Source organism: Aspergillus flavus, chromosome 5, assembly GCF_009017415.1.
Source record: "Aspergillus flavus chromosome 5, complete sequence".
NCBI lineage: Eukaryota > Fungi > Ascomycota > Eurotiomycetes > Eurotiales > Aspergillaceae > Aspergillus > Aspergillus flavus.
Window position 1 is genome coordinate 2,718,006 of NC_092408.1, and position 20,903 is coordinate 2,738,908.

The window sequence follows — 20,903 nt, forward strand, 5'->3', positions numbered from 1 at the left end:
ATCTCCACAACATAGAGCTTAGAAACTGGGCCCCATACTAGTAGCCATACTATATTGAAATGCGGATGCCCTGGATCTTCCAACCAATCGACGACGCGGATACTAATGACAAGCCGGAAGCCGCGGGCCCAGGCATCCGAGGGGAACCGGATGCTTCTTCAACTTCTCCTTCTCCTCCATTTTGCACATTGTCTCCATCTTCCGGGATAAACCCTTCCAAAAAGTGCACCGATGACTGGGCCAGAGAGAAGAGAAACGATCCAAGCTAGACAGCACCGGCTTTCCGTGATCCCTCGTGCAGTATGATCTATGGACCAGGAAAATAGTCCTAAGTATGCTAGCTAACGGATTTACAGTGCGAGGGGTGCAAGATACGCAAGGTACCGACCTCCCAGTAGAGCCGGAGACCACGAAGCTAAAGAGAAGGTATTGAGGTTCGCTGTGATCGCTGTGTCCCTTGTTCGAACTGCCGGACGTCCGGCATTACCTGCGAACAGGCCAGCCCGAAACCTAGGTCGGAGACCCGGTCTAGATCGGAGCGAGATTTGTAAGCTTTTGAAAGGCAGTATGGAGCTAAGAACTAATTGTGTGTCAGGCAGCGACAAATCAAAAGTCTAGAAGAGCGACTTGTTTCGCTGGAACAGGAGTTGAAAACTCAGCGTAGTATATCGGAGCATCGCAGAGATGATACACCGGATGAAGTCTCGGCTGGCAGTGAGAAAGTTGTCCCGCAACCGACCTGCATTGCTCCTGTGTATGAAGGTATCTCTTCGTTTACCGGCCAATCTATCCTCGCAAGCGATGTAGCTCAGAAGACAGCCAATTCTGAAGGCGCCGGGGAACAATCGGATCTCAAGACTTCGTTAGTTCATCTGAAGAAATTGCTCCAGACCCCAACAAGATCCTCTTTCGGAACAGGATATCGAATGTCTCGTGTTCCTGCGGCACGGTCTTTGCCCACGCTGGACCATTTGTTACCCCTCGACCTAATTATTGCTATTCTACAAGAAATAAAGAGTAAGTAACTAGCATGAGAGATAAAAGGGCCATTTTTTTTTTCGCTTGATATATGGACTCGGATTGATATTCATAGTTAATCGTCCTATATTCCTTTGCTCATACACGATAAACGATCACACCTTGGTCGAGCGACTTTGCCAGAGGGTTTATTTCCCAACAGAGCCAATTTCAACGGGTCACCTAGCCAGTATGCACGGAATACTTCTTAGTCTCCTGAAAGAGTTTACGATTTTGGGAAGCCCCTTGTGTCAAAAGTTTGATCTCAAGGCGCATATGTCCACGTGTGAGCAAAACTTCAATACATTGGTCGAGTCGTACGATGTTTTGGCAATCCCTAGTTTTGAAAGTATATTCGCACTGATCATGGGGGTAAGTTGTCTAATAAGTAGAAAAGTATTGCTAACTGACTTGTTGGCCCCTTCTGCCACTGCGGCCAGTTTATAAAAGCGCAGGATGAAGCAAAGCCATTGCTGTGTTCCACCTTCATCTCTGCAGCTGCTAGTCATTGCCAGATGCTCGGGTACCATCGCGAGATAACCTATCGCAGTGATAACACAGGCAATTCGAAAAACATGCGGCGATTATTTTGGACTACATACGTATTTGAAAAGCATATGTCTTTATACTTTGGGCGAGCTTCAAGTATGCAGGATTTCGATATTGATGCACAGTACCCGGCCATCACCAGAGACCCTGCGGTTAGGCCGTGGGATGAGTCCTTTGTCATGGGTATTCGACTAGCCAAGCTTCAAGGCGAAATATATGACAAACTATATTCCGCAGAGGCCGCCAAGAGCTCTCATCCGGAACGGATGCGACGAGTACACGGATTAGCACTTGACATCCAACAGTGGTATGCCGAATTCAAGGAGGTGAGCAAGCGCATCATACCCGACCACGAATGTGTCTTAGTGACAGTAATTCCTCCATGTGTTAGATCGACGCAAGTAAAGTAAACAACCATCACATATTCAAAATAAGCCGAGATAGCTGGGACATACTATACTATTCGACTTTCACGTCGCTATTGCGCGCACCGATCACCTCAGGTTCTGCATGTGGCGAGCTCAGCTCACAGTGCTTTCGGGTTGCGCGCCTTAGCTTACAGAGCCACTTACGCTGTTTTGGAAATTTCCAGACCTCTGGTTTCCACACTAAAGCTGATTACGCTAATTGGTATGTTCCCTACGACGTCCCCTAAGGTGGGTAATATAATTGACATACGCAGGGTTCTGCTGTTCTCTTCCTTCACACCCTTCATCGTTATATTTTTGCACGCTATCGCAGCGACCAGCTCGGACGATATCCAACTTCTTAATGAAGTAGTTGAAAGTCTCCAGCACATCCGATATGTATCACCTAGCTCAGAGCGTCTGTATCAAATCTGTTCTACTTTCTTGCAAATTGCCAGGGAGTTGGTTAAAACAAGACAGTCATGTGTGGGAGCCTACAACCAACTAGAGGACAGCCTACAGTTTGCGACTGATGCAGGTCCGATGTCGATCTTTGAGCCCGATTGCCTACAAAGTCTCTTCGGAACGGATACATCAGAATACGCTCCTTTCTTAGCGGATCACGATATGTGTGCAATCTTTGACTCTTGGGCAACTGGGGTGCCCGCTGGGGTGAATTTATTTGGAGGTGATGTCGGGGGTATATAGTGACCTAGTTGGTATTAGCATTACTTAATCTACTGAGCTCAAGATGGCAGATGACCAACACTAGGTACTGACAGCTATGGGTTGCACAGAAACCATCACAATGCAGGGAGTGCTCAATAAGAAATATGGTCTTAGTAAACATATAAATTGCACGGCATCAACTCAATATCTCACCCAGCCGACTGCGAATACATTTCCCTGGCCTGAAAATTCTGGTCCTTAGCTTCTAGCCACTTGACACATCATCAGACCTCTCTAAGCTCCACTCACTACACAAAATGAAGAATTGGACTTTGTCACTTTCACTATCTTGGTTCTATACGCCTCTACAATAGAGGATTCCGAGACGGCCCAGTTCGTTCAGATTAAACAGGCTGCCGAGACACCATGTCCAGCAAAGTCAGACGAATGCAAGCCAGTTGGAAGTGTATGTTTGTACCTCGATACATTTATTACATGCTTCAATGAACCGAGAGCAATTAACCGATACTTATTAGGTTCCCATGAGTGTGGATGTCGTTTGGAAGGGCGAAAAGCGAGAATCCCCGACATGCGATATATGGTATGGAATGTCTGATACAAGGGTTTGCCGACATTCTCGAAGGGATTTGCAATACCGGTACCGTATTTTTGCTGGCACGTCCAGCCGTGGAAGCAGTAACCTGTGCAATGAAGGTATTACTGACCAGATTGGGAGTATCAGGTGCTTTTCTGCGCCCTGAAGGGTGTCTGGATTAGTACATTTTGTCCGTTCTCAATAAAGGAACTTGGAAGAATTGGTCACGCCAAGTAAGGGAACTACCGTTAACTCCCTTGCGGGGGATTACCCTGATTAATTCAGGCTCAAGGGACTGAATGTGGAGATATACGTATTGCCTGCTCGCCAATCGAAAACACCGTAAACTTAAAGGCCCACATACCGCTGTCGATGTGGGTTTCCGACCCTCCTTCGCATAAAGCGAAATCGCAACTGTTGAACATGCTAGCGGGGGACGTACACCGTTACCTTTCTTCAGAAAAGCTATTTGATCGTAAGAATCCCAAGAATTGCATTCACATACGAAGTACACGCCTTCTGAAAGTCATTGCTATATTCCGTGTAGATTTGATGTATCTGGTCTACGTAACGCCGGGAGGTGGTTCGCAGTAATGCGACAATCCTTATTTACTTTAGAAGACGACAACCAATCATGACATGTACATATTCTACACAAGCCGACTAGTCAATACTATGATTCACTTATTTCGTGACGATCGGATAGTCGACCCACGTTTAATATACAAAACTGTTTGTCTAGAGCCAAACGGTAGCATGGTATTGCTGTGGGGGAACGGGTGAGAGAGAGACAAAGCAATGAAAAAGGAAACAAATGGGGATAGTGGTAGAAACGAGTAATGATTTTCGTTAGTTTCAGACACTCAGAAGAACCATTCTGCAAACAGACAAAAGATATGGGAACATCGCGACGAACACGACATCTTGTGCTGCATGTAATATGTTAGACTTCGGCTAAGAGGAAGGCGATGCTTGTTAGCACTCACGCCCCCACTCCGTCCGCCCTTGTTGCTCCGCTCATCCTTCAGTCCGGCAATGCCGCAATAGATGTTTCTCGGGACATGTTATGCCGCAGCTTGAATATCTTAGGAATGCCACAGGCTTCGTTGGTGGAATTAAGCATATAGTCTTGCATTCAATATATTGGCAATGCCCGTTAGGGGTATTATGGCCCCGTAATATGGCGTAATGTAGTTTCTCAAAGCTTGCCCTAAGCTCGTTCTTCATAAGATCATCGTTCAGTAAGTCTATCGTTACGCACGACATTGGATCATGGCCGCCAGTTAAACAACATTCGATTCTGGCCCGGGGTATTACCGAAAAGGCTAAGAGAAGACAGCCCGGCGGCACGAATCCTTCACTATGTTCTCCTCTTTACTAACTTGGACGAGACCTAGTTTGCATGAGAGCAGCCAGACTCGCGTGCACAGCATATAAATACACGCATATGCCCCCCACCGTGGTAATCTTTCCATTCAACGTGTGAGTACGAGCAAATGCACGTTGTCAGTATGCGGTCGAAAACATTCTCCGTTCTTTCCTCCTGTTTGCTCCTCATTGCTACGGTGCAGGGCCAGCTATCTGGCTCTGTCGGTCCCTCAACCTCCATTTCGGACAAGAAAGCAGTGAAGACTTGCAATGTCCTCGACTATGGCGCAACCAACGACAATAAAACTGATGTTGGGCAGCCGATCATGGATGCCTTCGAGGATTGTGGATCCGGAGGCGTCATATATATACCGGATGGAGACTATCTCATACAAGAATGGGTTTCTCTCGAAAATGGCACCGCTTTCGCAATCCAGCTGGACGGGGTAATCTACCGAAACGGAACCACGACCTCTCAAGGGTATATGTTTGGTATCTCTGGAGGTAGTGACTTTGAGCTGTACAGCAGCACGTCCAAGGGAGCAATTCAAGGTAGTGGGTATCTGTATCATATGAATGGGGAGTTTACGGCACCAAGACTGCTACATATATCTGACGTGTCTCATTGGTCGGTTCACGATATTGCTTTGGTTGACGCACCTATGTTCCATTTCGTCATTGATGATGCGAGCAATGGAGAGGTTTACAATATGGCTATCCGCGGAGGGAACTCCGGTGGTCTTGATGGAATTGATGTGTCTGGGGATAACATTTGGATTCACGATGTGAGTTATCTTTCGTGGTGAGACAGAGTGGTGAGACAGAGAATGGATGCTGACCTCCGTCTAGGTCATGGTGACAAACAAGGATGAATGTGTCACAGTCAAGGTATTGCGCCTATTGCTGGTACAGGAACAGAAAGAACGCTAACATATAAAATTCAATCTGATAGACCGGCTCCCACAACTTCCAGATCGAAAACATATACTGTAACTGGAGCGGTGGATGTGCCATGGGCTCCTTGGGCAGTGGAACAAATGTTAGTAACATTGTCTATCGCAATATCTATACGTGGAACTCGAATCAGATGTACATGATCAAGAGCAATGGAGGCGACGGTGAAGTGTCAAATCTTCTGTTTGAGAATTTCATTGGTCCGTATATTCAGAATTGCCCCAGAAGGCCCTGGATGACTCTAAGAGGACACTATAGGACACGGAAATGCCTATTCACTTGACCTTGACAGCGAGTGGAGCAGCATGGATACCGTTGACGGTGACGGTATCTTCTACCGTAACATAACCTTTAAGAACTGGAAGGGTACCGAGACAGATGGCGAATCACGACCGTCAATTCGGGTCATTTGCCCAGAAGCCACACCCTGCACAGATATCACCATTGAGGACGTTGACCTCTGGACAGAAGAGGGGGACTCTGAGACCTATGTCTGTAAAAATGCATTTGGCTCTGGTGCGTGCCTCAAGAGTGATTCTTCTTCTACCGCTACATACGCCACTACAACTACAGTGACCTCTGCACCTAGTGGTTATTCGGCTACGACAATGGCAGCGGATTTGACCAGTGCTTTCGGAACTGATGCATCTATCCCCATCCCCACTATCCCGACTTCATTTTACCCCGGAGCGACGCCATACAGCGCTCTCGCGGGGAGTTCCTGAGTGCTATGATGTGCATTCTAAGAGGCCAGGCTTGCTGAGCAGGGGAAATGTTAAAGCTTGGTGATTTGCGCATCTAAGGTGAGGATGGAAAGCAGGGGATCAGATAGATTGTGCAATTAGGTACTCTAGCTTCAATCGAAGACATATGGAAAGAGAGAAGGAGAAAACCTGTACAATATTACCCCGAACTTGACTACTACTTTCCCGAAGTCCTCCAATTGAATGTTAAAGCCTTTCTTATAGAGCCTCATTACCTCGAGAAAGGGGGTGGTAAGGGTTGATTAGAGATGGCGTTCGGTGTAGGGTTTCGTGCCAATTTCCCTATTGGGTCTAGTGTGACACGTGGATCCCTAGCGGCGAAACGCCAATCAGGAATGGTCCAAGCGAACCTCACCTCCTCCTCCACCAATACAGTTGTGCGAACCTTCACAAAAATGGAGCTGAAATACTACCTTATCCTCGCAGCCATTTATATCTGTATGACTTCACTTGATATCCTGCTTTGAATTGGATCTTACTGACCACTTTAGTTTTCCGCATCCTCAAGAGTCGTGCCTCTGACCCCGCCGCCACCATGCCCCACGGAAAAGTCGTCGAGGTTGACAAGTACGCGACGACCCTCATGCTATGTCCATTGAATTACAACAACTAACCCCCAACCTCTATAGCCCTGTCATCTTCAAGGCCCTCACCTCTTCCGGTCCCGTCGTCGTTGACTTCTTCGCTACCTGGTGCGGTCCCTGCAAGGCCGTCGCGCCCGTCGTCGGAAAGCTTAGTGAAACCTACGAGAACGTACGCTTCATTCAGGTGGACGTCGATAAGAACCGTCAGGTCGCACAAGATATGAAAGTGAGGGCTATGCCGACGTTCATTGTGTTCAAGGATGGCAAGCCCCATGGAGAGCCGATTGTGGGCGGAAACATGAAGGCCCTGGAGGATAGAATCAAAGAAGTTGCTTAGATATTGCATTGAGAGATGGGATCACAACAGCGTTGACGGTTAAGCGCATATTGTGCCCCAGGAAATCGCAATGATTACGAACAGTTGATACACCAATGTACCGTATAGACTCCGGTGCCATTGAGAATTGCAAAGATACCCGTTCGGTCATGTTCGGCCTGCACGTTACTCCGTCGTAACTGGCCTGTTTATGTACCGCCATTTCCTCCGCGTCTGTACTATACGGCTCTTTCATTAATATTCCTTTGACTGGTACATACGACCATAGGGTTGGAAAACAGGGCTTCCCGTCCGCTATGCCGTTGGGCATACGGTAAAGTGTCCCGCCAAGTGGAGCACCCTGAATTTCAAATGAGATCTAGCCTTGAATGTGGCCTATCACCGCCGCTCAGTACCTTATGAACTGTTTCTTTGGGAGCAAAAGGGATGAGTCAGTGATTAGAAAGGCAAAACATGAATGAAATAACAATACACGTAATCCTTTTACGGTGGATGTGGAAATTTACATATCATACCCCTTTTTATATTGGTCGAGAAAGAGAAAATCAGGGAATGGTTTTGACTGTGGGTTGTTCCACGGGCCTCTGTATGATACCGGTATTCTTAAACCGGTGCAACCTTCGGGATGAAGACAAAGAGCATTGCAAATCATGGTTACATGAAAGGGTGAGTTGGACGTGGGCGCTCCACGCAGTCCATAAATGCTCATACAGCCCTTCCCTCTGACTCGCAACACGATCTTTCCCTCCCCCACTGGTGATCCTCTCAATGTCTCAACAGTGTGAGCCCGCTAGATCTACCCCCAAACTAGGTCCTCTTCTAGTAACGGGGGGTAACGGCTTCATGCGTCTCATATAATCCATAAAATCCTGGGAGGAGACCCCAGCTGCGAGGTCCACTCCCTGGACATCAACACAAGTCGCAACCGCCATCCCAATGCGCACTATCACCAGGGAAATATCTCTTGTCTGGCTGACGTACAACGCATAATGCGCACTGCAAACCCGTCACAGTCTTCCATACGGCCGCACCTGAGTTCTTCGATCTCCCTGACTCAGCCTACCAAAGCATCATCGTCGACGGCACAAACAATTTCATCAACGCTGCAGTCGATGTCGGTACAGTCCATTGCCTGGCAACAAGGGTTTTCTCACCTGCTCGCTCCGCCCATGCTTTACGATTGGCGAGCGTTTTATCGACGGTCTAGGTAGAATAGTTGCCTCTGCACAAGGCGGATGGGCAAAGTACCAGCTTGGAAACAGCGAGAATCTGTACGACTTTGTCTATGTGGGTAATGTAGCCGATGCGCACGTCCTGGCGGCGCAGCCCCTCCAAGCAATCCTGACTCACGTGTCGACGGCGAGGTCTTCTATCTCACTAACGGCAGGCCCTGGCTTTTCTGGGACTTTCAACGCGAGGTCGCAGCACAGACAGGGAACCCAATCCGGCAGAGGACATTATCGTTGTACCGAAGTGCTCGCCTTGACTATTGGGCTTTTAATAGGGTATCTAGTATGGGCTGTCTCGCTAGAGTCGAGGTCTCCTACTATGACCAGGGATGGAATCCGTTTTAGTACTATCACACGTACTATTAGTGGTGATAAAGCAATGAGGGTGCTTGGTTATCAACCCAGGGTTAGTGTACAGGAGGGCATTGAGAGGGGTGTGAAGTAGATTCTGGAACACCAGAAGATGGTCTGATACGACGGACTAGTTTGATATACGCTCTTTACTGCTTTCGTGAAGTTCCATTCCCATCGGGCTTTGTGGTTGTCGCGCAGATTATCAACATCTATAATTATTTTATTCTACTTCATACTGTAATCTGTCTCATGGGATGGTAGTATTTCCTCGTCAGTCTTGGAAGTCCACGGAGCTTTCTGTAGGAGTAACAATCTCAATACCTTTGATTTTACATTAATGGTCCATGACCTATCTCTAATTAACGGGCATATGTCTTTGGACACAGTGGAAGAGTTGTCCTTATAAAGAGACCTTGCTGACATAATACATAGGCCGTGCGAAAAAATACACGTAACAATCGTGACCTGATTTATTGGGCTCGTAGCAGGGGAAGCGGTAGTGAGATGAATATGCCGTAACTTAAGGGAGCTGTAGGACTATCCCAAAACAACCGGCAAGCCCGGGCCCTTTCAGAACAACCTTGACCTGACGCCAAAAGAAAATGTAGTCCCGAGGCACCTGCTTCGATTCATGTTAGGATAATTGATCAAGAAGGAAGTTGATAGAGATGGAATGTGGCCAAGGAAATATCCAATCTCTCGTACGGGGTGACAGTAGCTTCTCCAATAGTAAGAACCTATTCATATTTGATCAAGGGGGCTTACCTAGCCATCAGATGCGTGTACAAATAGTAATAACGATAACAAATATATCAAACTGGGTTGTATGGCATTGCCTCAATCAATAGGTGACATGCTAAGGTTTATTCTGAAATACTTATTGTCAGGTAAACTAGTCGACCAAGTTGCTGGCAGGGTTCTGTAGAGATTGAAATTGCAGCACTATTATGTCCATTTTGCCCAAAAGAAATATGAAACTATGAGATGACAGCGACCTACAGAATGAACTACACACTCGCATTGGTCCTGTTACCCGGTTGAGAGACCTCCTGCGATATCCGAATATCAGACAGAGCGCAGGTGACGTTTCCTCTGCTTTGGAGGATCGGCACTGTCTATGGTCAGTAACACAGATGATCTGGTCGAGGAAATGAACACTATACCCATTGAAATGCAAATCGACTAACAAATCCCCCCTAGAGTTGAAGATGGGATTCTTCATCAGATAGCTGCCCTTTCCGGGGAGGAAGAGTCGTTGCTGATCAGCCAAGCCATATAGGAGGTAGTTCCCAACCCCTGAGAGTGCGCTTTCCATGCCACCCTGGACCCTGTTCTTGAAAGTTTCTGCGATCTGTTGTGGTGGTGGGCTCCATGACATGTTTCCAGATGAGTTTTGGGAGACGTTCACCTTGTCAGACCCTTGGACGATTTTGAATTGCAGCCCACCGTCTTCAACCGATGCCATGGCGATGGACATGGACCAGCTGATTCCAAATGTCATCTCCGTCCTGTTGACTCATTGTCAATAATTAACTTAAATGTTTCTTTATAGTTGAATTGTGACGAATCTAACACCCACCATGTACTGAACTTCCGCGTAGAATGATCTGCTCGGAAAACAAAGGTAGTGCTGCCACTCAAGTCTACTACCTGTCCACCAGGACGGAACCCGAGACTAGCGGTGGTGCTTTTCGCTGTCAGAGACATGTGTTAATCAATTTCCAATCATCATTGAGAGTAGGGGAGATGTACTGTCTTCCTGCAATTTCATGGTGTCACGGCTATCATTAGGATTCGCGACTTGAATTTCGCTATGACGCGATGGGCCAATCAGCCACCAAGTGTTTGGCTTCCACCATTGAGGCGAAAACTGGTACTGGCTATCTTCAGCAGCGTCGTCTCCGGTGTGGTACTCGATTCTGGACCGGAAAGGATGGTCCGGGTCATTGCTATCATCCCAATAACACATGGGTGTGTCAGGATAAGGAACCATGTCAATGACTAATTTTCGCATCAGGCCTTGCATCCAAGGCCAAAACAAATCACAGTTCATGACGAAGGTACCCTCGCGATCACCATTATCAACCCAAGGACCAGTGTACTCAATAGCCCCACCGGCCGGGGGAGAGTCGAAGTTGCACATCATCAGATACGAGAGAGCGTTGAACTCTATGTTATCCTTTGGGGCCTGAGAACCATCGGAGCCTTTCCAGGGATAGCAGTAGTAGTCAATGCTAGTCGGAGGAAACGTGGGCGCGTATTCATTCACTGCCAGAGATGCTGGATGAGTACTGCGAAGTGGGCAGGGATACAGCAAGAACCTTACGCTCGTCATCTTCCTGGCGTTCTGCAGAATAGCCCAGAATGTTTTTGCCTTTTTCCTTCATTACATTTAGCCAGCGCTGGATAAAACTGTCAAATGTGGCACGGGCCTCAGGAGTCAGATTCCTGAATGCATCATTCTTGTCTCCAAATTCACTAAGGTCGGGCTCCCATTTTGTTGTCGCTGTTCAGCAAGGAGGTTAGTCCAGTTCTAGGAGAATACCAAGTGGGGTTCACACTCACACGATGCATCAATAAACAACGCAGCCAGGGTGAAGTTGGAATTAGGCAGTCCCGCACGTTCTTTGAACTCTTGGTACTCCTTCGAATCTTTGGTGACCTCCTTTCGAGCTGTCTACTGGGTGAGCGATGACATTCAATAGAGAAGCTGCAGGTAGCCCCTACCAATCGTTACCGAGAAAGCAAATATCCAGTTCTTGATATCCCAATTGATTTTGCTGTCATCATCAGGGTCATCAGTCAGGTAAAGAAGCACCTCACCCTCAGTCATGCGCAGCTGAAAGTATAACATGGGATCTTCCGTAGTAACCTGTAAGCTGACGGTGGGCCGTCCGACCTTGAATTTGAGGAAGTCTCCTCCCCTAACAGTATAAGAAAAATACTTCAAGGGGTTATCTTCATCGCCCTCCCGCTGGGCCGCGTCCCACATTGCACTGAAACCATTGTTGATTATCTTCTGCGACAGGAAGATAGCCTGGGCATAGGGATTGGGGTTCGTCTTATCAATGAAATTGTCGCCTGTAGTCGCCATGGGGAAAGGTATGTTTCTCCAGTGTCAATGGAGCTGTGTTTGTTTTTGATTAGATGGCGGGAGTGGATTTATCTTATTTATGTTGGCCACCGAGCATCTCTCTATACACCAACAGCACAATCTCCTCATTTCAATCGATAATTTGGTTACTTGAATGATACATGAGAAATGGATGTGTCATAGTATCGAGTCGGTCGACGGATGTTGTACAGCGTCATTGGTAGATGCCGGGCACGCATGCAGCACCTCTTGGATATACTAAAAACCCTCAGGCTACGTGGCCATCATGATTCAGCCCCAGTAGGAGCATGACAACTGTCTGTATGCACTCCATGCAGCAACATCACCTCCCCACTCCATGGTCCAAGTTGACCAACTAGCCGACAGACCTTTGGCCAGATGATTGGATGGAAGCGATCTCCTCAACGTCAGAAAACTTGGATGGGACATGGCTTCAGCTGAAGCCCTGATAACCATTCGCCCCTCATCCAGTCCTTGACAAAATGTGGGGTTCTTATGCAGGTGGACCCTCAGTTCCGTGCGCTAGTGGGATGCAATGTGCGGACAACAGCAGATCATTACTTTCTGTGACCGAGCTGAAGATAAACCAGGGTTTGCAGCAGACAGAGCTCGTTCGGACCTTAAGATTCTGGTAGCCAGGTTTCGAAAAGGCAGAACCTCACGATACGAAGGCATCCTATGCTATGTTATTTGAAGAAATTGGTGACCTGCATTTGATAGCAGTAGATTGTAGTAGTATAATAGAATAGGTGCCTCGCTAGTAATCCACTATATGAAGTTACTAAGCAATGTTGAAGCGCTTAGTGACACAGAATTGAGCCACTGTTAGATTTAGGGGTCCACTAAGACTCAATATGGCGAAGGTCACTGAATTGGATATGCCAAAGAACATGCATTCATCGCTGAAAGTAGCAATATGACCAGTCAAATGAATGAAACGACATGCTTGGTTAGATTAGATGGTAACACACCTTCACAGTGCTGGAAACCTGTTTCTTTGTCCTGCATTATGCCATGCAGGTCTCGTCACGGCCAGATCCACCAGTGCGCAACTTGCTTGAAGGCCAGCATTGGGTTGCAGATAGTCATCGAAGGTCTTGTCAACTGCACTATGTTGTCATTTTAGCTACGCCATGCAAACCAAGTAATCAACGACTGTTGGTACTCGCAGCTTGACATCCAGGATCTGATAATTCCCCTTCACCAGACAGGCCACGCACCACAAGGATGATTACTGATCTACATCTTCTAGTCTTTGCTGCATCAGGCTATCCAGGCCTTCTCCAACAATTCAGGTACGCATGACCTGGGTTGCCACGCCACATACAACCATTGGAGATGAACCAGTTGCCTTTCACCCCGCCTCCTTTGAGGTTAGCCAGGTATGACATTGGAAGACCATTTACCAGCAAGTGCATCGTTCTGGACACCTCATGCAAGCCCTCTACTAGAGATCAATGATGTCAATGAGAACCTGCTTAGCAATACATCTAAACATACCTGTACCTGATGTTATTAAAAGGCCAACAAGGGCCACTAAGAAGGGGATTCTTGTGTTCCTCAGAACCAGAACTCGTTCTAATCCTCCTTGACCACACACCAATCAAATATGATCACTGTCACCAAGGACGGGGAGTTGATGACCAATTATGTCACAATCAACCCAGTCCCGGCAGATGAGGTCTTCGGGGCCTTTACCGATCATGAGAAACAGCCTGCAGTTATGAGTCTCAGCGAAGACAGCATCCTATACCTCGTCATCAGCAACGGGGGCAAGGTCACCCGTATTGACTTTGGCAGAAGCTCGGGTATTGTCAAAGGGGAGAGAAAGGTTCTCGCATTCGCGGTGCAGCAATCCCTGGATGGCACGTTGGATATCTGCATGGCCGTCGATAAACCCACCTCCGGATGTCGCTTCTACCTGTTGCATGCAATTCGGCCAGAGGACCTTCTGCAACCGATACCTCCCAGTAAAATTATTGAAGCGGCGAACTTCCCTATTGTGGCTCACATCTATATGGTAAGTTAGAATGAAGACTTTACCATGAATCTTGCTGACATTTCTGAAGGGGAACAAGTCCACAGCCATGTCTCAGTCCCTTCCTCTGGTGATGGTTGCTTTCGTGCGACCAGATCGAATCACCAAGACGGAAGAACTCAACTTTGTCGAGTTCAAAGGCAAGGAAGCCAAACTCAATGGAAACTGGACGGTACCCGCAGACCCCGAACGTATTCTTGCAGTTGAGTTAGGAACAGTCTCCACTGGAGATGGAGCTTTCATCCTTTACGAAGGCCAGAGTGGCAAAAAACACCTGCTCTTTCAGAGTTTCACCGGCTCAGTCCCATTCGCTGTCCAACCTGTATGTCCGGAGGGTACGTAAGCTTTTCCAGGACCCAAACTACTATGGAGGTGGGAGTGGGTTGCGCTGACTTGGGTTAATCACAGGAGCCGTCGGCCTCACGACATTCCTCGATACCCAGACACAAGAAACTACTTTGATAGTAGCAGGAGATAAAATCGCCTATTTCCTCCCTAGGGCCTATTTGTCGCCCAAGGGCATTGGAACAGTAATTGATAATCTAGAGCATGTGCCAGGAATGAAAGACATCCACTGTTCCCAGTCACAAGAGGATCTTCGTCTGTGGTACACAACGGTGGACGATGCACTCTACTACTACACCACCACTACTTCGGACCTGTCAGAGGGCGTGAACATTCCGCTTCTTACTGAGGGGCAAGGAGGCCGTGCGTCTGGCCTTCTTTGTGCCCAAGCAAGGGACGACGACAGCGATCTTCTGGTCAGCAGTCTTCTTTCAGTAGACCAGGATGCAAACATCTATCTGCTTCAACAGGACTCGGCCTCCAAAGCCTGGCAGCGGTATCCTTTCTGGTTTTCCTCTGAGAAAAACGTCAAGGAAGTGGAAGGCTATATGCTCCGATTCCAGGTGGTTCAAAACAACGACCCCGAGGACCCTAATAACGATGACGAGGGAGAGATGATTGTGGGTTCCTGGCTGTATGTCACCTGCTCTGGTCTTGTGCGATGTTTTATCAATGGAAAACCCGCAACCATGTCCCCGGCTGGAGACTGGTATCAGACCGATGTCAAGGGGGTGCTGAACGTCTTGCTGCAAACGGAGGATGCTACATGTCACCAGTTCGCTGTTCAGCGCTATCGTCCAGTGGAGATACCCGGGGGAAAGCGTCAGCGCAACAGCGAGAGATTAATCGAGGATCCCGTGTTAGATCCTTCTGAAAAGGTTGTCGGCCGGCTCAAAAACATCCAAACTGAGGATGACTTGCGAGCGCTTCGGAGACAGGATGGCACTCCACTCATTGGCCCAGGTGTGCCAGATGGAGACGTCATCCGGGCTGCTCAGGCATTCCAACAGCTGTCGGAGAGGGCGGATGAAATTCACCTTGATCAAAAACAAAAGCTCGCAGCATACAGGTTGGCAGTCCGGGAGCTGAAGGGCCAGGCTTCAGGTGGAGAAATTGTACCGTTTGGCTTCTTTGATGATGCGTGGGATTGGCTCACAGGGGCCTGGAACTGGGTCGAAGACAAGGTGAAGGATGCAATTGACTGGGGTGTCAAGCTTGTCGGTCAGTGTCTCTATTAAATGCCCCTAACGTCTGTGCTAATTATCTATACCCAGGGGATGTCTGGAAGTTCATCGTTAAGATTGGAGAGGAAATATTCGAAATTGCCCTGACAACCATTACTTCCATCGTCAAGGGTATTGTCTGGGTGTTTAAGAAAGTCGGGGCCTTCATCAAGGATGTAATTGAGTTTCTGGGATTCCTCTTTGGTTGGGGTGATATCCTTGATACTACTGATAGTATCGTGGCCGGGCTCAACGCTGCACTGGACCACGGTAAATCTGTGCTAGAATCGCAACACGACACTGTTCACGGCTGGCTAGAGGATCTGCGTGAGACTCTCAAGGAGCAGCTACCTATACTCCACGATACCGACTATACGGCGGTCTTGAAGAACCAGGAGCTGGCCAAACTGCTATCGGGGAGCAGTAAGCTGTCTGACGATGATGAGACAAAGCAAAGTGTGGTATACAACTGGTCGGCCTACAATTTCACCTACGGGGGTGGCACAACCAGCGCAGTCCTGCATGATGACTCGATGTCCCGGACGGGCACAGAGGATGAATTGCTGCGCCTATGGGATACAGTTGTTGATCAGCTCGAAGCCATCACAAAGACGGTTGTCAAAGTGGCCAAGGAGTTTGTGGATTTCTTCAAGCCTGGGCACCTCAACGTCAATACATTGATCAATAAAGTCGGGACCATCCTCATCGATGAGCTCGTGGATGCTCTAGAACGGCTAGCCGACATTATCTTCTACGCCCTCTCCACCGGAATCAGTATCATCAAGGATATAGGTAATAAAAAGATTGACATTCCCATAATATCGTGGGTCTGGGAGAAGATCATATCCCGCGGGCGGCCGTTGACACTGCTCAACTTCTGTGCTTTGTTGATTGCCATTCCTACTACAATCCTGTACAAGGCCACCACCAAGTCCGCGCCTCCCAAACTGAGCGGCCGAGTCACGAAGGACACCTTTGCTCAGCACGTCACTGGTAAAGGTAGCGCCACTCTGTCCAAAGACATTACTAATTTTGCACTCTCTGCCTCATCTGGGCTTGAGTTGGTGTCGGAAGAGTTCAGCACCCTCGGGCTTCTGGCCGATGGCACTTTTGAGGGACTGGGACTCGAGGGCATCTCGGTGGGGTTCATCGGTGAGTTTATGAATGTGTTCGACTCAGCCACGCTCGCCTTTGAGGCAGTCGGTGGATTTGTAGAGTGGCCCGTCATCCCGGATGAGACCACAGCCGAGGATACTCGTGCCTTTGACTTGGCTAAGTTCAACAAGTACTCAGTATGTCGTCCCGACTAATGTGCATATCTTCTCCAGCTAACAGAAACAGGGATGGGCGTTGAAAGGTGCCGGAATGGGATCTTCCGTAATCATCAAGGTGGTTGCTAAAGCAAAGAAAGCTCCACGACCAGTCGTCAAACGCTGGAAGGCCACCGTGGGCGCTGCCATGTCGGTTCCAAAACTGTGTCTCTCCCTGACCAACGGGATCCAGGATGCCAAAGAAGGTGAGAAGAGTGATATTCTCATCGTCAACGGATTCCTCAAAGGAGGGTTCACGTTCGGAAAGCAGTGGGGCGAGTCAGTTGCAGCGTGGAACAACCAGGTGGAGAATGAGTTGATGTATGCGGGCTTAGTGGTCAAACAGATTTGTGCGATTGCTCTCTACGGTCTGAAAATCGTGGACTTTGGGGTGGGAATCATTGAATAGCGGTGTTATAGATCTTCTAGTTAGCAGGGAAGTCGGTAGGTACATTGAATAATTCTGAGATGAGTTGGTTGAAGTTGTTATTGATAGGATATTTACTTCGCGCGGCGTACATGTATATATAGCCGTTCGACTATACAACCATCCTTTTAATCTTCAACAATTGTCCCATGTGCTGTAGCTCCTTATGAAACTGTTGGGCTTCAGGCTTATAGCAAGTACGGCCTCAATACACAAAAATAGACACTCAATTCCATACTTGCAAGGCCTTTTACCTCATTTGTAGTATCATAGTTAGTCGGACAGATGATGAGTCGGAGAGTCTCCGCAAGATTTGCAGGTCGCATGGTAAGAGTCCGTCACAAATCCTTTGCACTCGCAGTACTCCTGGCCGTTGCAGTGGTCGATATTGATGGGCAGAGTAAGATCACCTGAGACAGTTATGGGAGATGTGCTGCTGGGTTGATATTAGGCTACTAGGGTTCAAGGGGATATCAGAAGTGCTTTTGTTGGGATGATACCTAGCTGAAATGACTCAAATACAAAGGGCAAATGCGAAGGGCAGATTGGTTAAGCAGCAGTGAAAAGGTGAAACCTTTAAGGTAAACAGTGACACCGTTATTGGAGTCCGACTGGTTCGCCCGAGAGCTGGAAGTGCGGCCTTTTATGCTTATCAGCCTTTACGCATGCATGCATGAAAGACCATCCTTCCTGTATCAATAGCTACATCGCGTCGTCATTCTACAGATCATAGGATTGAATAGTTCGTCCGTGCCTATACTAAGTAAGTTTCATGTATTTGATGTGTTGTTGATGCCTTCTCCAACGCTCAATATCAATGGCTGTCTCGATGTCCAAGTGTTGTGCTCGTGTTCTGATATATATTCATGTTGCTATGATGCTTGCCCAGGCTTTTATAATAGCATGGCAAGACTCGCCGACAGGCTGAGATGACTGGCTCGAAGGCGACACATCATGACCCACTCCTTCTGATCTCAAGTCTGGATCTATATACTTTGTAGCCCAGGGCCCTTTATTATTTGACTCCCTCCAGGGGTCTGCTTCTTCTCCTCAGGCATGAAAACGAGTAAGAAAGGATGAATGGGAAAATAGTAAAATAATGGTCATGTCTCCTTATAGTGTAACAAACACGATCACAAATGCTTACTTATTCCAAACCTTCCCAATTCTTGGAAAACATATTTCTTCGTTTGCAACGAAACTTTGGCCCGGTCGGTCAATTCCCTTGTCAATAGTGAACCACGCAACTGGTCATAGAGCCGAATACATGTGTCTCAAGAAGCCTAAAATGCAAGTGAAAAGATCATATGAAATGCTATGCGCCCTTCTATTAAGGATAACTAGGGCTATATCAGGGGCGTGATAAGAAACCCCACCATTTCCCGATTAGTGACGGGCATCACCTGATCCCGGAGAAAGATTCCCCACGTTCCGGCCCTCTCGACGTGAATCACCTCGTATCAGCCATGTAGAAACCAGAAGCAACATGGGCGAAAGAAAGCACAGACATACCACTTTCTCAGGGTAAGTAGGCCAGCGTGCGTTATACTGCATCTACTGACGGTAATCAGGTGCTGGACCTGCAAGGCCCGAAAGGTTAAATGTGATGAAAACCCACTGGGCTGCGGGAGCTGTCTACGATTGGGATTAACCTGTGGTGGATATGATATCCAACTGCAGTGGATGTCCTCCGACGCAGGTCGTCGGCCCAACAGGAATCTTTCTGCCCGGGTAGGGAGGAGGCGCATTGGTGCAGGTGAGCTATCAACTTCAATCCCTGCCTCTTCTGGCATATGCGTCACATGCTCAGATGGTATATAAGGCTGGACTAGTATTCTTCAATTCAAAGCAGACGAGATCGATGAGTTCCTCACTAGAGTAAATGAGGAAGCTAGCCGAGGGGTTTCGACAACACATGGTCCTTTTACAGCGTTCTCTGTAGACCGGAACCGTAGCAATCACAGGACATCTCCCGTTTCACCAGCGGAACAGGCACTTTCAGGGGATTCAAATGGTGCAGTGACGGCGGAGGGCTGCCCGGAAGGAACACCAAATTGCGAATCAAATCCACACGAGCTGAATAATCAGATCCCATCGTTACCTTCAAATTCCAGGCTCACCCCGATTGATAATTTATCACTACCCTCAAGGACCGCAGGTAGTCAAGATGATGAGCATCCCGAGCCAGGATTCCAATCGCACTTTGCTCAGGATAATCAAGGATTGCAGACTGATTCATCCGAGGGTGTCAACGACATAGCTCCCTGTGATACAGATATTCTACCGAATGTCGAAGTTTCGCTATTACAGCAACCGCAAATGTTTCTGTCGAGCAGCTGGAAAGCCAACGAGCTGTTTCACCATTATGTTACAAATGTTGCTGATATACTTCTGCCAGTCACGCACCCGGGCAATCCATATCGGTCGATGTATGCCCCGGCAGCACTTGAGGGATCGCTGTACTTCGAGTCCGGGGCTTTTAATGCAGCCCCTAATATAGGACTCTGCATATTCCATTCACTCATCTCCACTTCCGCCTTCCATCTACATCGCTGCTACAATTTCAAATCTGAGTATTATCGTCTGGGTATCATCCACCGGCAACTTGCGCTAGAATCATTGCAAATGGTCTTGATGAAAGATGTACCACTACTTAACTACAAGACCATCTTGGTCGCACTTCTTTCTATGGTCACGATTGGAGTAAGTTTCCTACCTTTTCTCTGAAAGATCTGAACCCTAAATGACATTCGAACAGGTGATGGAAGGAAGCATCATCGACTTCCGCATTCACCTTCAAGGGATATCTAATTTCCAAGGTCCTCGCCGCAAATGGCAGGTAATAACCGCAGAGACTCGTCAGCTAAACACTCAAAGTGCATTCTTGAATCTTCTTGCCCGCACTACCTCTTCCTTTACCCCATCACCTTGGCTTCCAAATCGGGAATTGCGGCAGTGGGAACAGGATAGTCTGACTTCAAATGATAATCGCTCCTATTGTTATGAGTTCACATTCGGGATCACAGCTGATATTGCAGCCGCTATTCAGGAAATTACTGATCTGTACGAATGCCTGCAATTCTACCGTCAGGCCCAAGCGCCCATTCCGGAAGGTCTCCTAGAGGCTTGTGAAGATCTTGGCGATCGACTGCTTTCCTGGACCTTGAGCGCCGATAAGGTTCCCTCTTTCAATGACAGGGGTACCGATGAGTTGGATATTTTCAAACATCATTCCCACGCATGGCATGGTGCCGCTCTCATATTCTACCTAAACTGTATCCAAGGCGCCAAGCCTCAAGACCTAGTAGATGAAGTTGCTACAGTTGCCTCCCACATGCTCGCTGTGGAAGAAATCAAATCGAAGCATATCGCCAACCAAATGGCCCCAATCAGTTGGCCGGCCTTTATAGCATCATGCTGTGCCTTAAATCGAGAGCCTTGGGAGGCGTGGTGGTTGGACGTGCAAAAGTACGGCATTGGGAGTATTCGGAGACAATATACTATTGTGCAGGAAATATGGTCTGAAATGGACACTAATTCATCCGAGGGATGGTTGCAAATTCTCCACCGGCGGGACATTCAGGTTCTAGCTGCATGATTAATGGGCTGCTGGTGTCA

At 47.9% G+C, this 20,903-nt stretch overlaps 7 protein-coding genes across 7 annotated transcripts; 6 read left to right on the forward strand and 1 right to left on the reverse strand.

The window, feature by feature from the left end:
• Positions 1 to 116: 116 nt before the first annotated feature.
• Positions 117 to 4,730, forward strand: F9C07_2285059 (uncharacterized protein). The gene is made up of 9 exons (XM_071510737.1): positions 117 to 300; positions 357 to 380; positions 435 to 547; positions 596 to 1,017; positions 1,094 to 1,389; positions 1,458 to 1,892; positions 1,958 to 2,196; positions 2,249 to 3,108; positions 3,179 to 4,730. The coding sequence occupies exons 1-8, from the start codon at positions 232 to 234 to the stop codon at positions 2,679 to 2,681; spliced, it is 2,031 nt and encodes a 676-aa protein (XP_071364498.1). The 5' UTR covers positions 117 to 231; the 3' UTR covers positions 2,682 to 3,108; positions 3,179 to 4,730.
• Positions 4,731 to 4,733: 3 nt separating this feature from the next.
• F9C07_8679 (putative rhamnogalacturonase A precursor) lies at positions 4,734 to 6,284 on the forward strand (the record flags this gene model as incomplete). The annotated part of the gene is made up of 4 exons (XM_041293086.2): positions 4,734 to 5,390; positions 5,455 to 5,493; positions 5,558 to 5,759; positions 5,818 to 6,284. 4 exons carry the CDS (start codon positions 4,734 to 4,736, stop codon positions 6,282 to 6,284), a joined length of 1,365 nt encoding a protein of 454 aa, XP_041147890.2.
• Positions 6,285 to 6,658: 374 nt separating this feature from the next.
• On the forward strand, positions 6,659 to 7,244 carry F9C07_8680 (putative thioredoxin; the record flags this gene model as incomplete). Its single annotated transcript, XM_041293087.1, has 3 exons — positions 6,659 to 6,761; positions 6,815 to 6,890; positions 6,953 to 7,244. The coding sequence occupies 3 exons, from the start codon at positions 6,659 to 6,661 to the stop codon at positions 7,242 to 7,244; spliced, it is 471 nt and encodes a 156-aa protein (XP_041147891.1).
• Positions 7,245 to 8,012: 768 nt separating this feature from the next.
• F9C07_2108266 (uncharacterized protein) lies at positions 8,013 to 8,918 on the forward strand (the record flags this gene model as incomplete). The annotated part of the gene is made up of 3 exons (XM_071509039.1): positions 8,013 to 8,025; positions 8,258 to 8,362; positions 8,452 to 8,918. The coding sequence occupies 3 exons, from the start codon at positions 8,013 to 8,015 to the stop codon at positions 8,916 to 8,918; spliced, it is 585 nt and encodes a 194-aa protein (XP_071364499.1).
• Positions 8,919 to 9,892: 974 nt separating this feature from the next.
• On the reverse strand, positions 9,893 to 11,921 carry F9C07_2070808 (uncharacterized protein; the record flags this gene model as incomplete). The annotated part of the gene is made up of 7 exons (XM_071508761.1): positions 9,893 to 9,938; positions 9,991 to 10,335; positions 10,407 to 10,521; positions 10,580 to 11,095; positions 11,154 to 11,333; positions 11,393 to 11,500; positions 11,555 to 11,921. 7 exons carry the CDS (start codon positions 11,919 to 11,921, stop codon positions 9,893 to 9,895), a joined length of 1,677 nt encoding a protein of 558 aa, XP_071364500.1.
• A 1,079-nt stretch (positions 11,922 to 13,000) lies between these two features.
• On the forward strand, positions 13,001 to 17,429 carry F9C07_2285063 (uncharacterized protein). The gene is made up of 5 exons (XM_041293088.2): positions 13,001 to 13,962; positions 14,012 to 14,315; positions 14,389 to 15,546; positions 15,600 to 16,840; positions 16,890 to 17,429. The coding sequence occupies exons 1-5, from the start codon at positions 13,552 to 13,554 to the stop codon at positions 17,265 to 17,267; spliced, it is 3,492 nt and encodes a 1,163-aa protein (XP_041147893.1). The 5' UTR covers positions 13,001 to 13,551; the 3' UTR covers positions 17,268 to 17,429.
• A 1,539-nt stretch (positions 17,430 to 18,968) lies between these two features.
• F9C07_2070332 (fungal-specific transcription factor domain-containing protein) lies at positions 18,969 to 20,883 on the forward strand (the record flags this gene model as incomplete). The annotated part of the gene is made up of 3 exons (XM_041293089.2): positions 18,969 to 19,041; positions 19,108 to 19,988; positions 20,044 to 20,883. 3 exons carry the CDS (start codon positions 18,969 to 18,971, stop codon positions 20,881 to 20,883), a joined length of 1,794 nt encoding a protein of 597 aa, XP_041147894.2.
• Between the last annotated feature and the right edge of the window lie 20 nt (positions 20,884 to 20,903).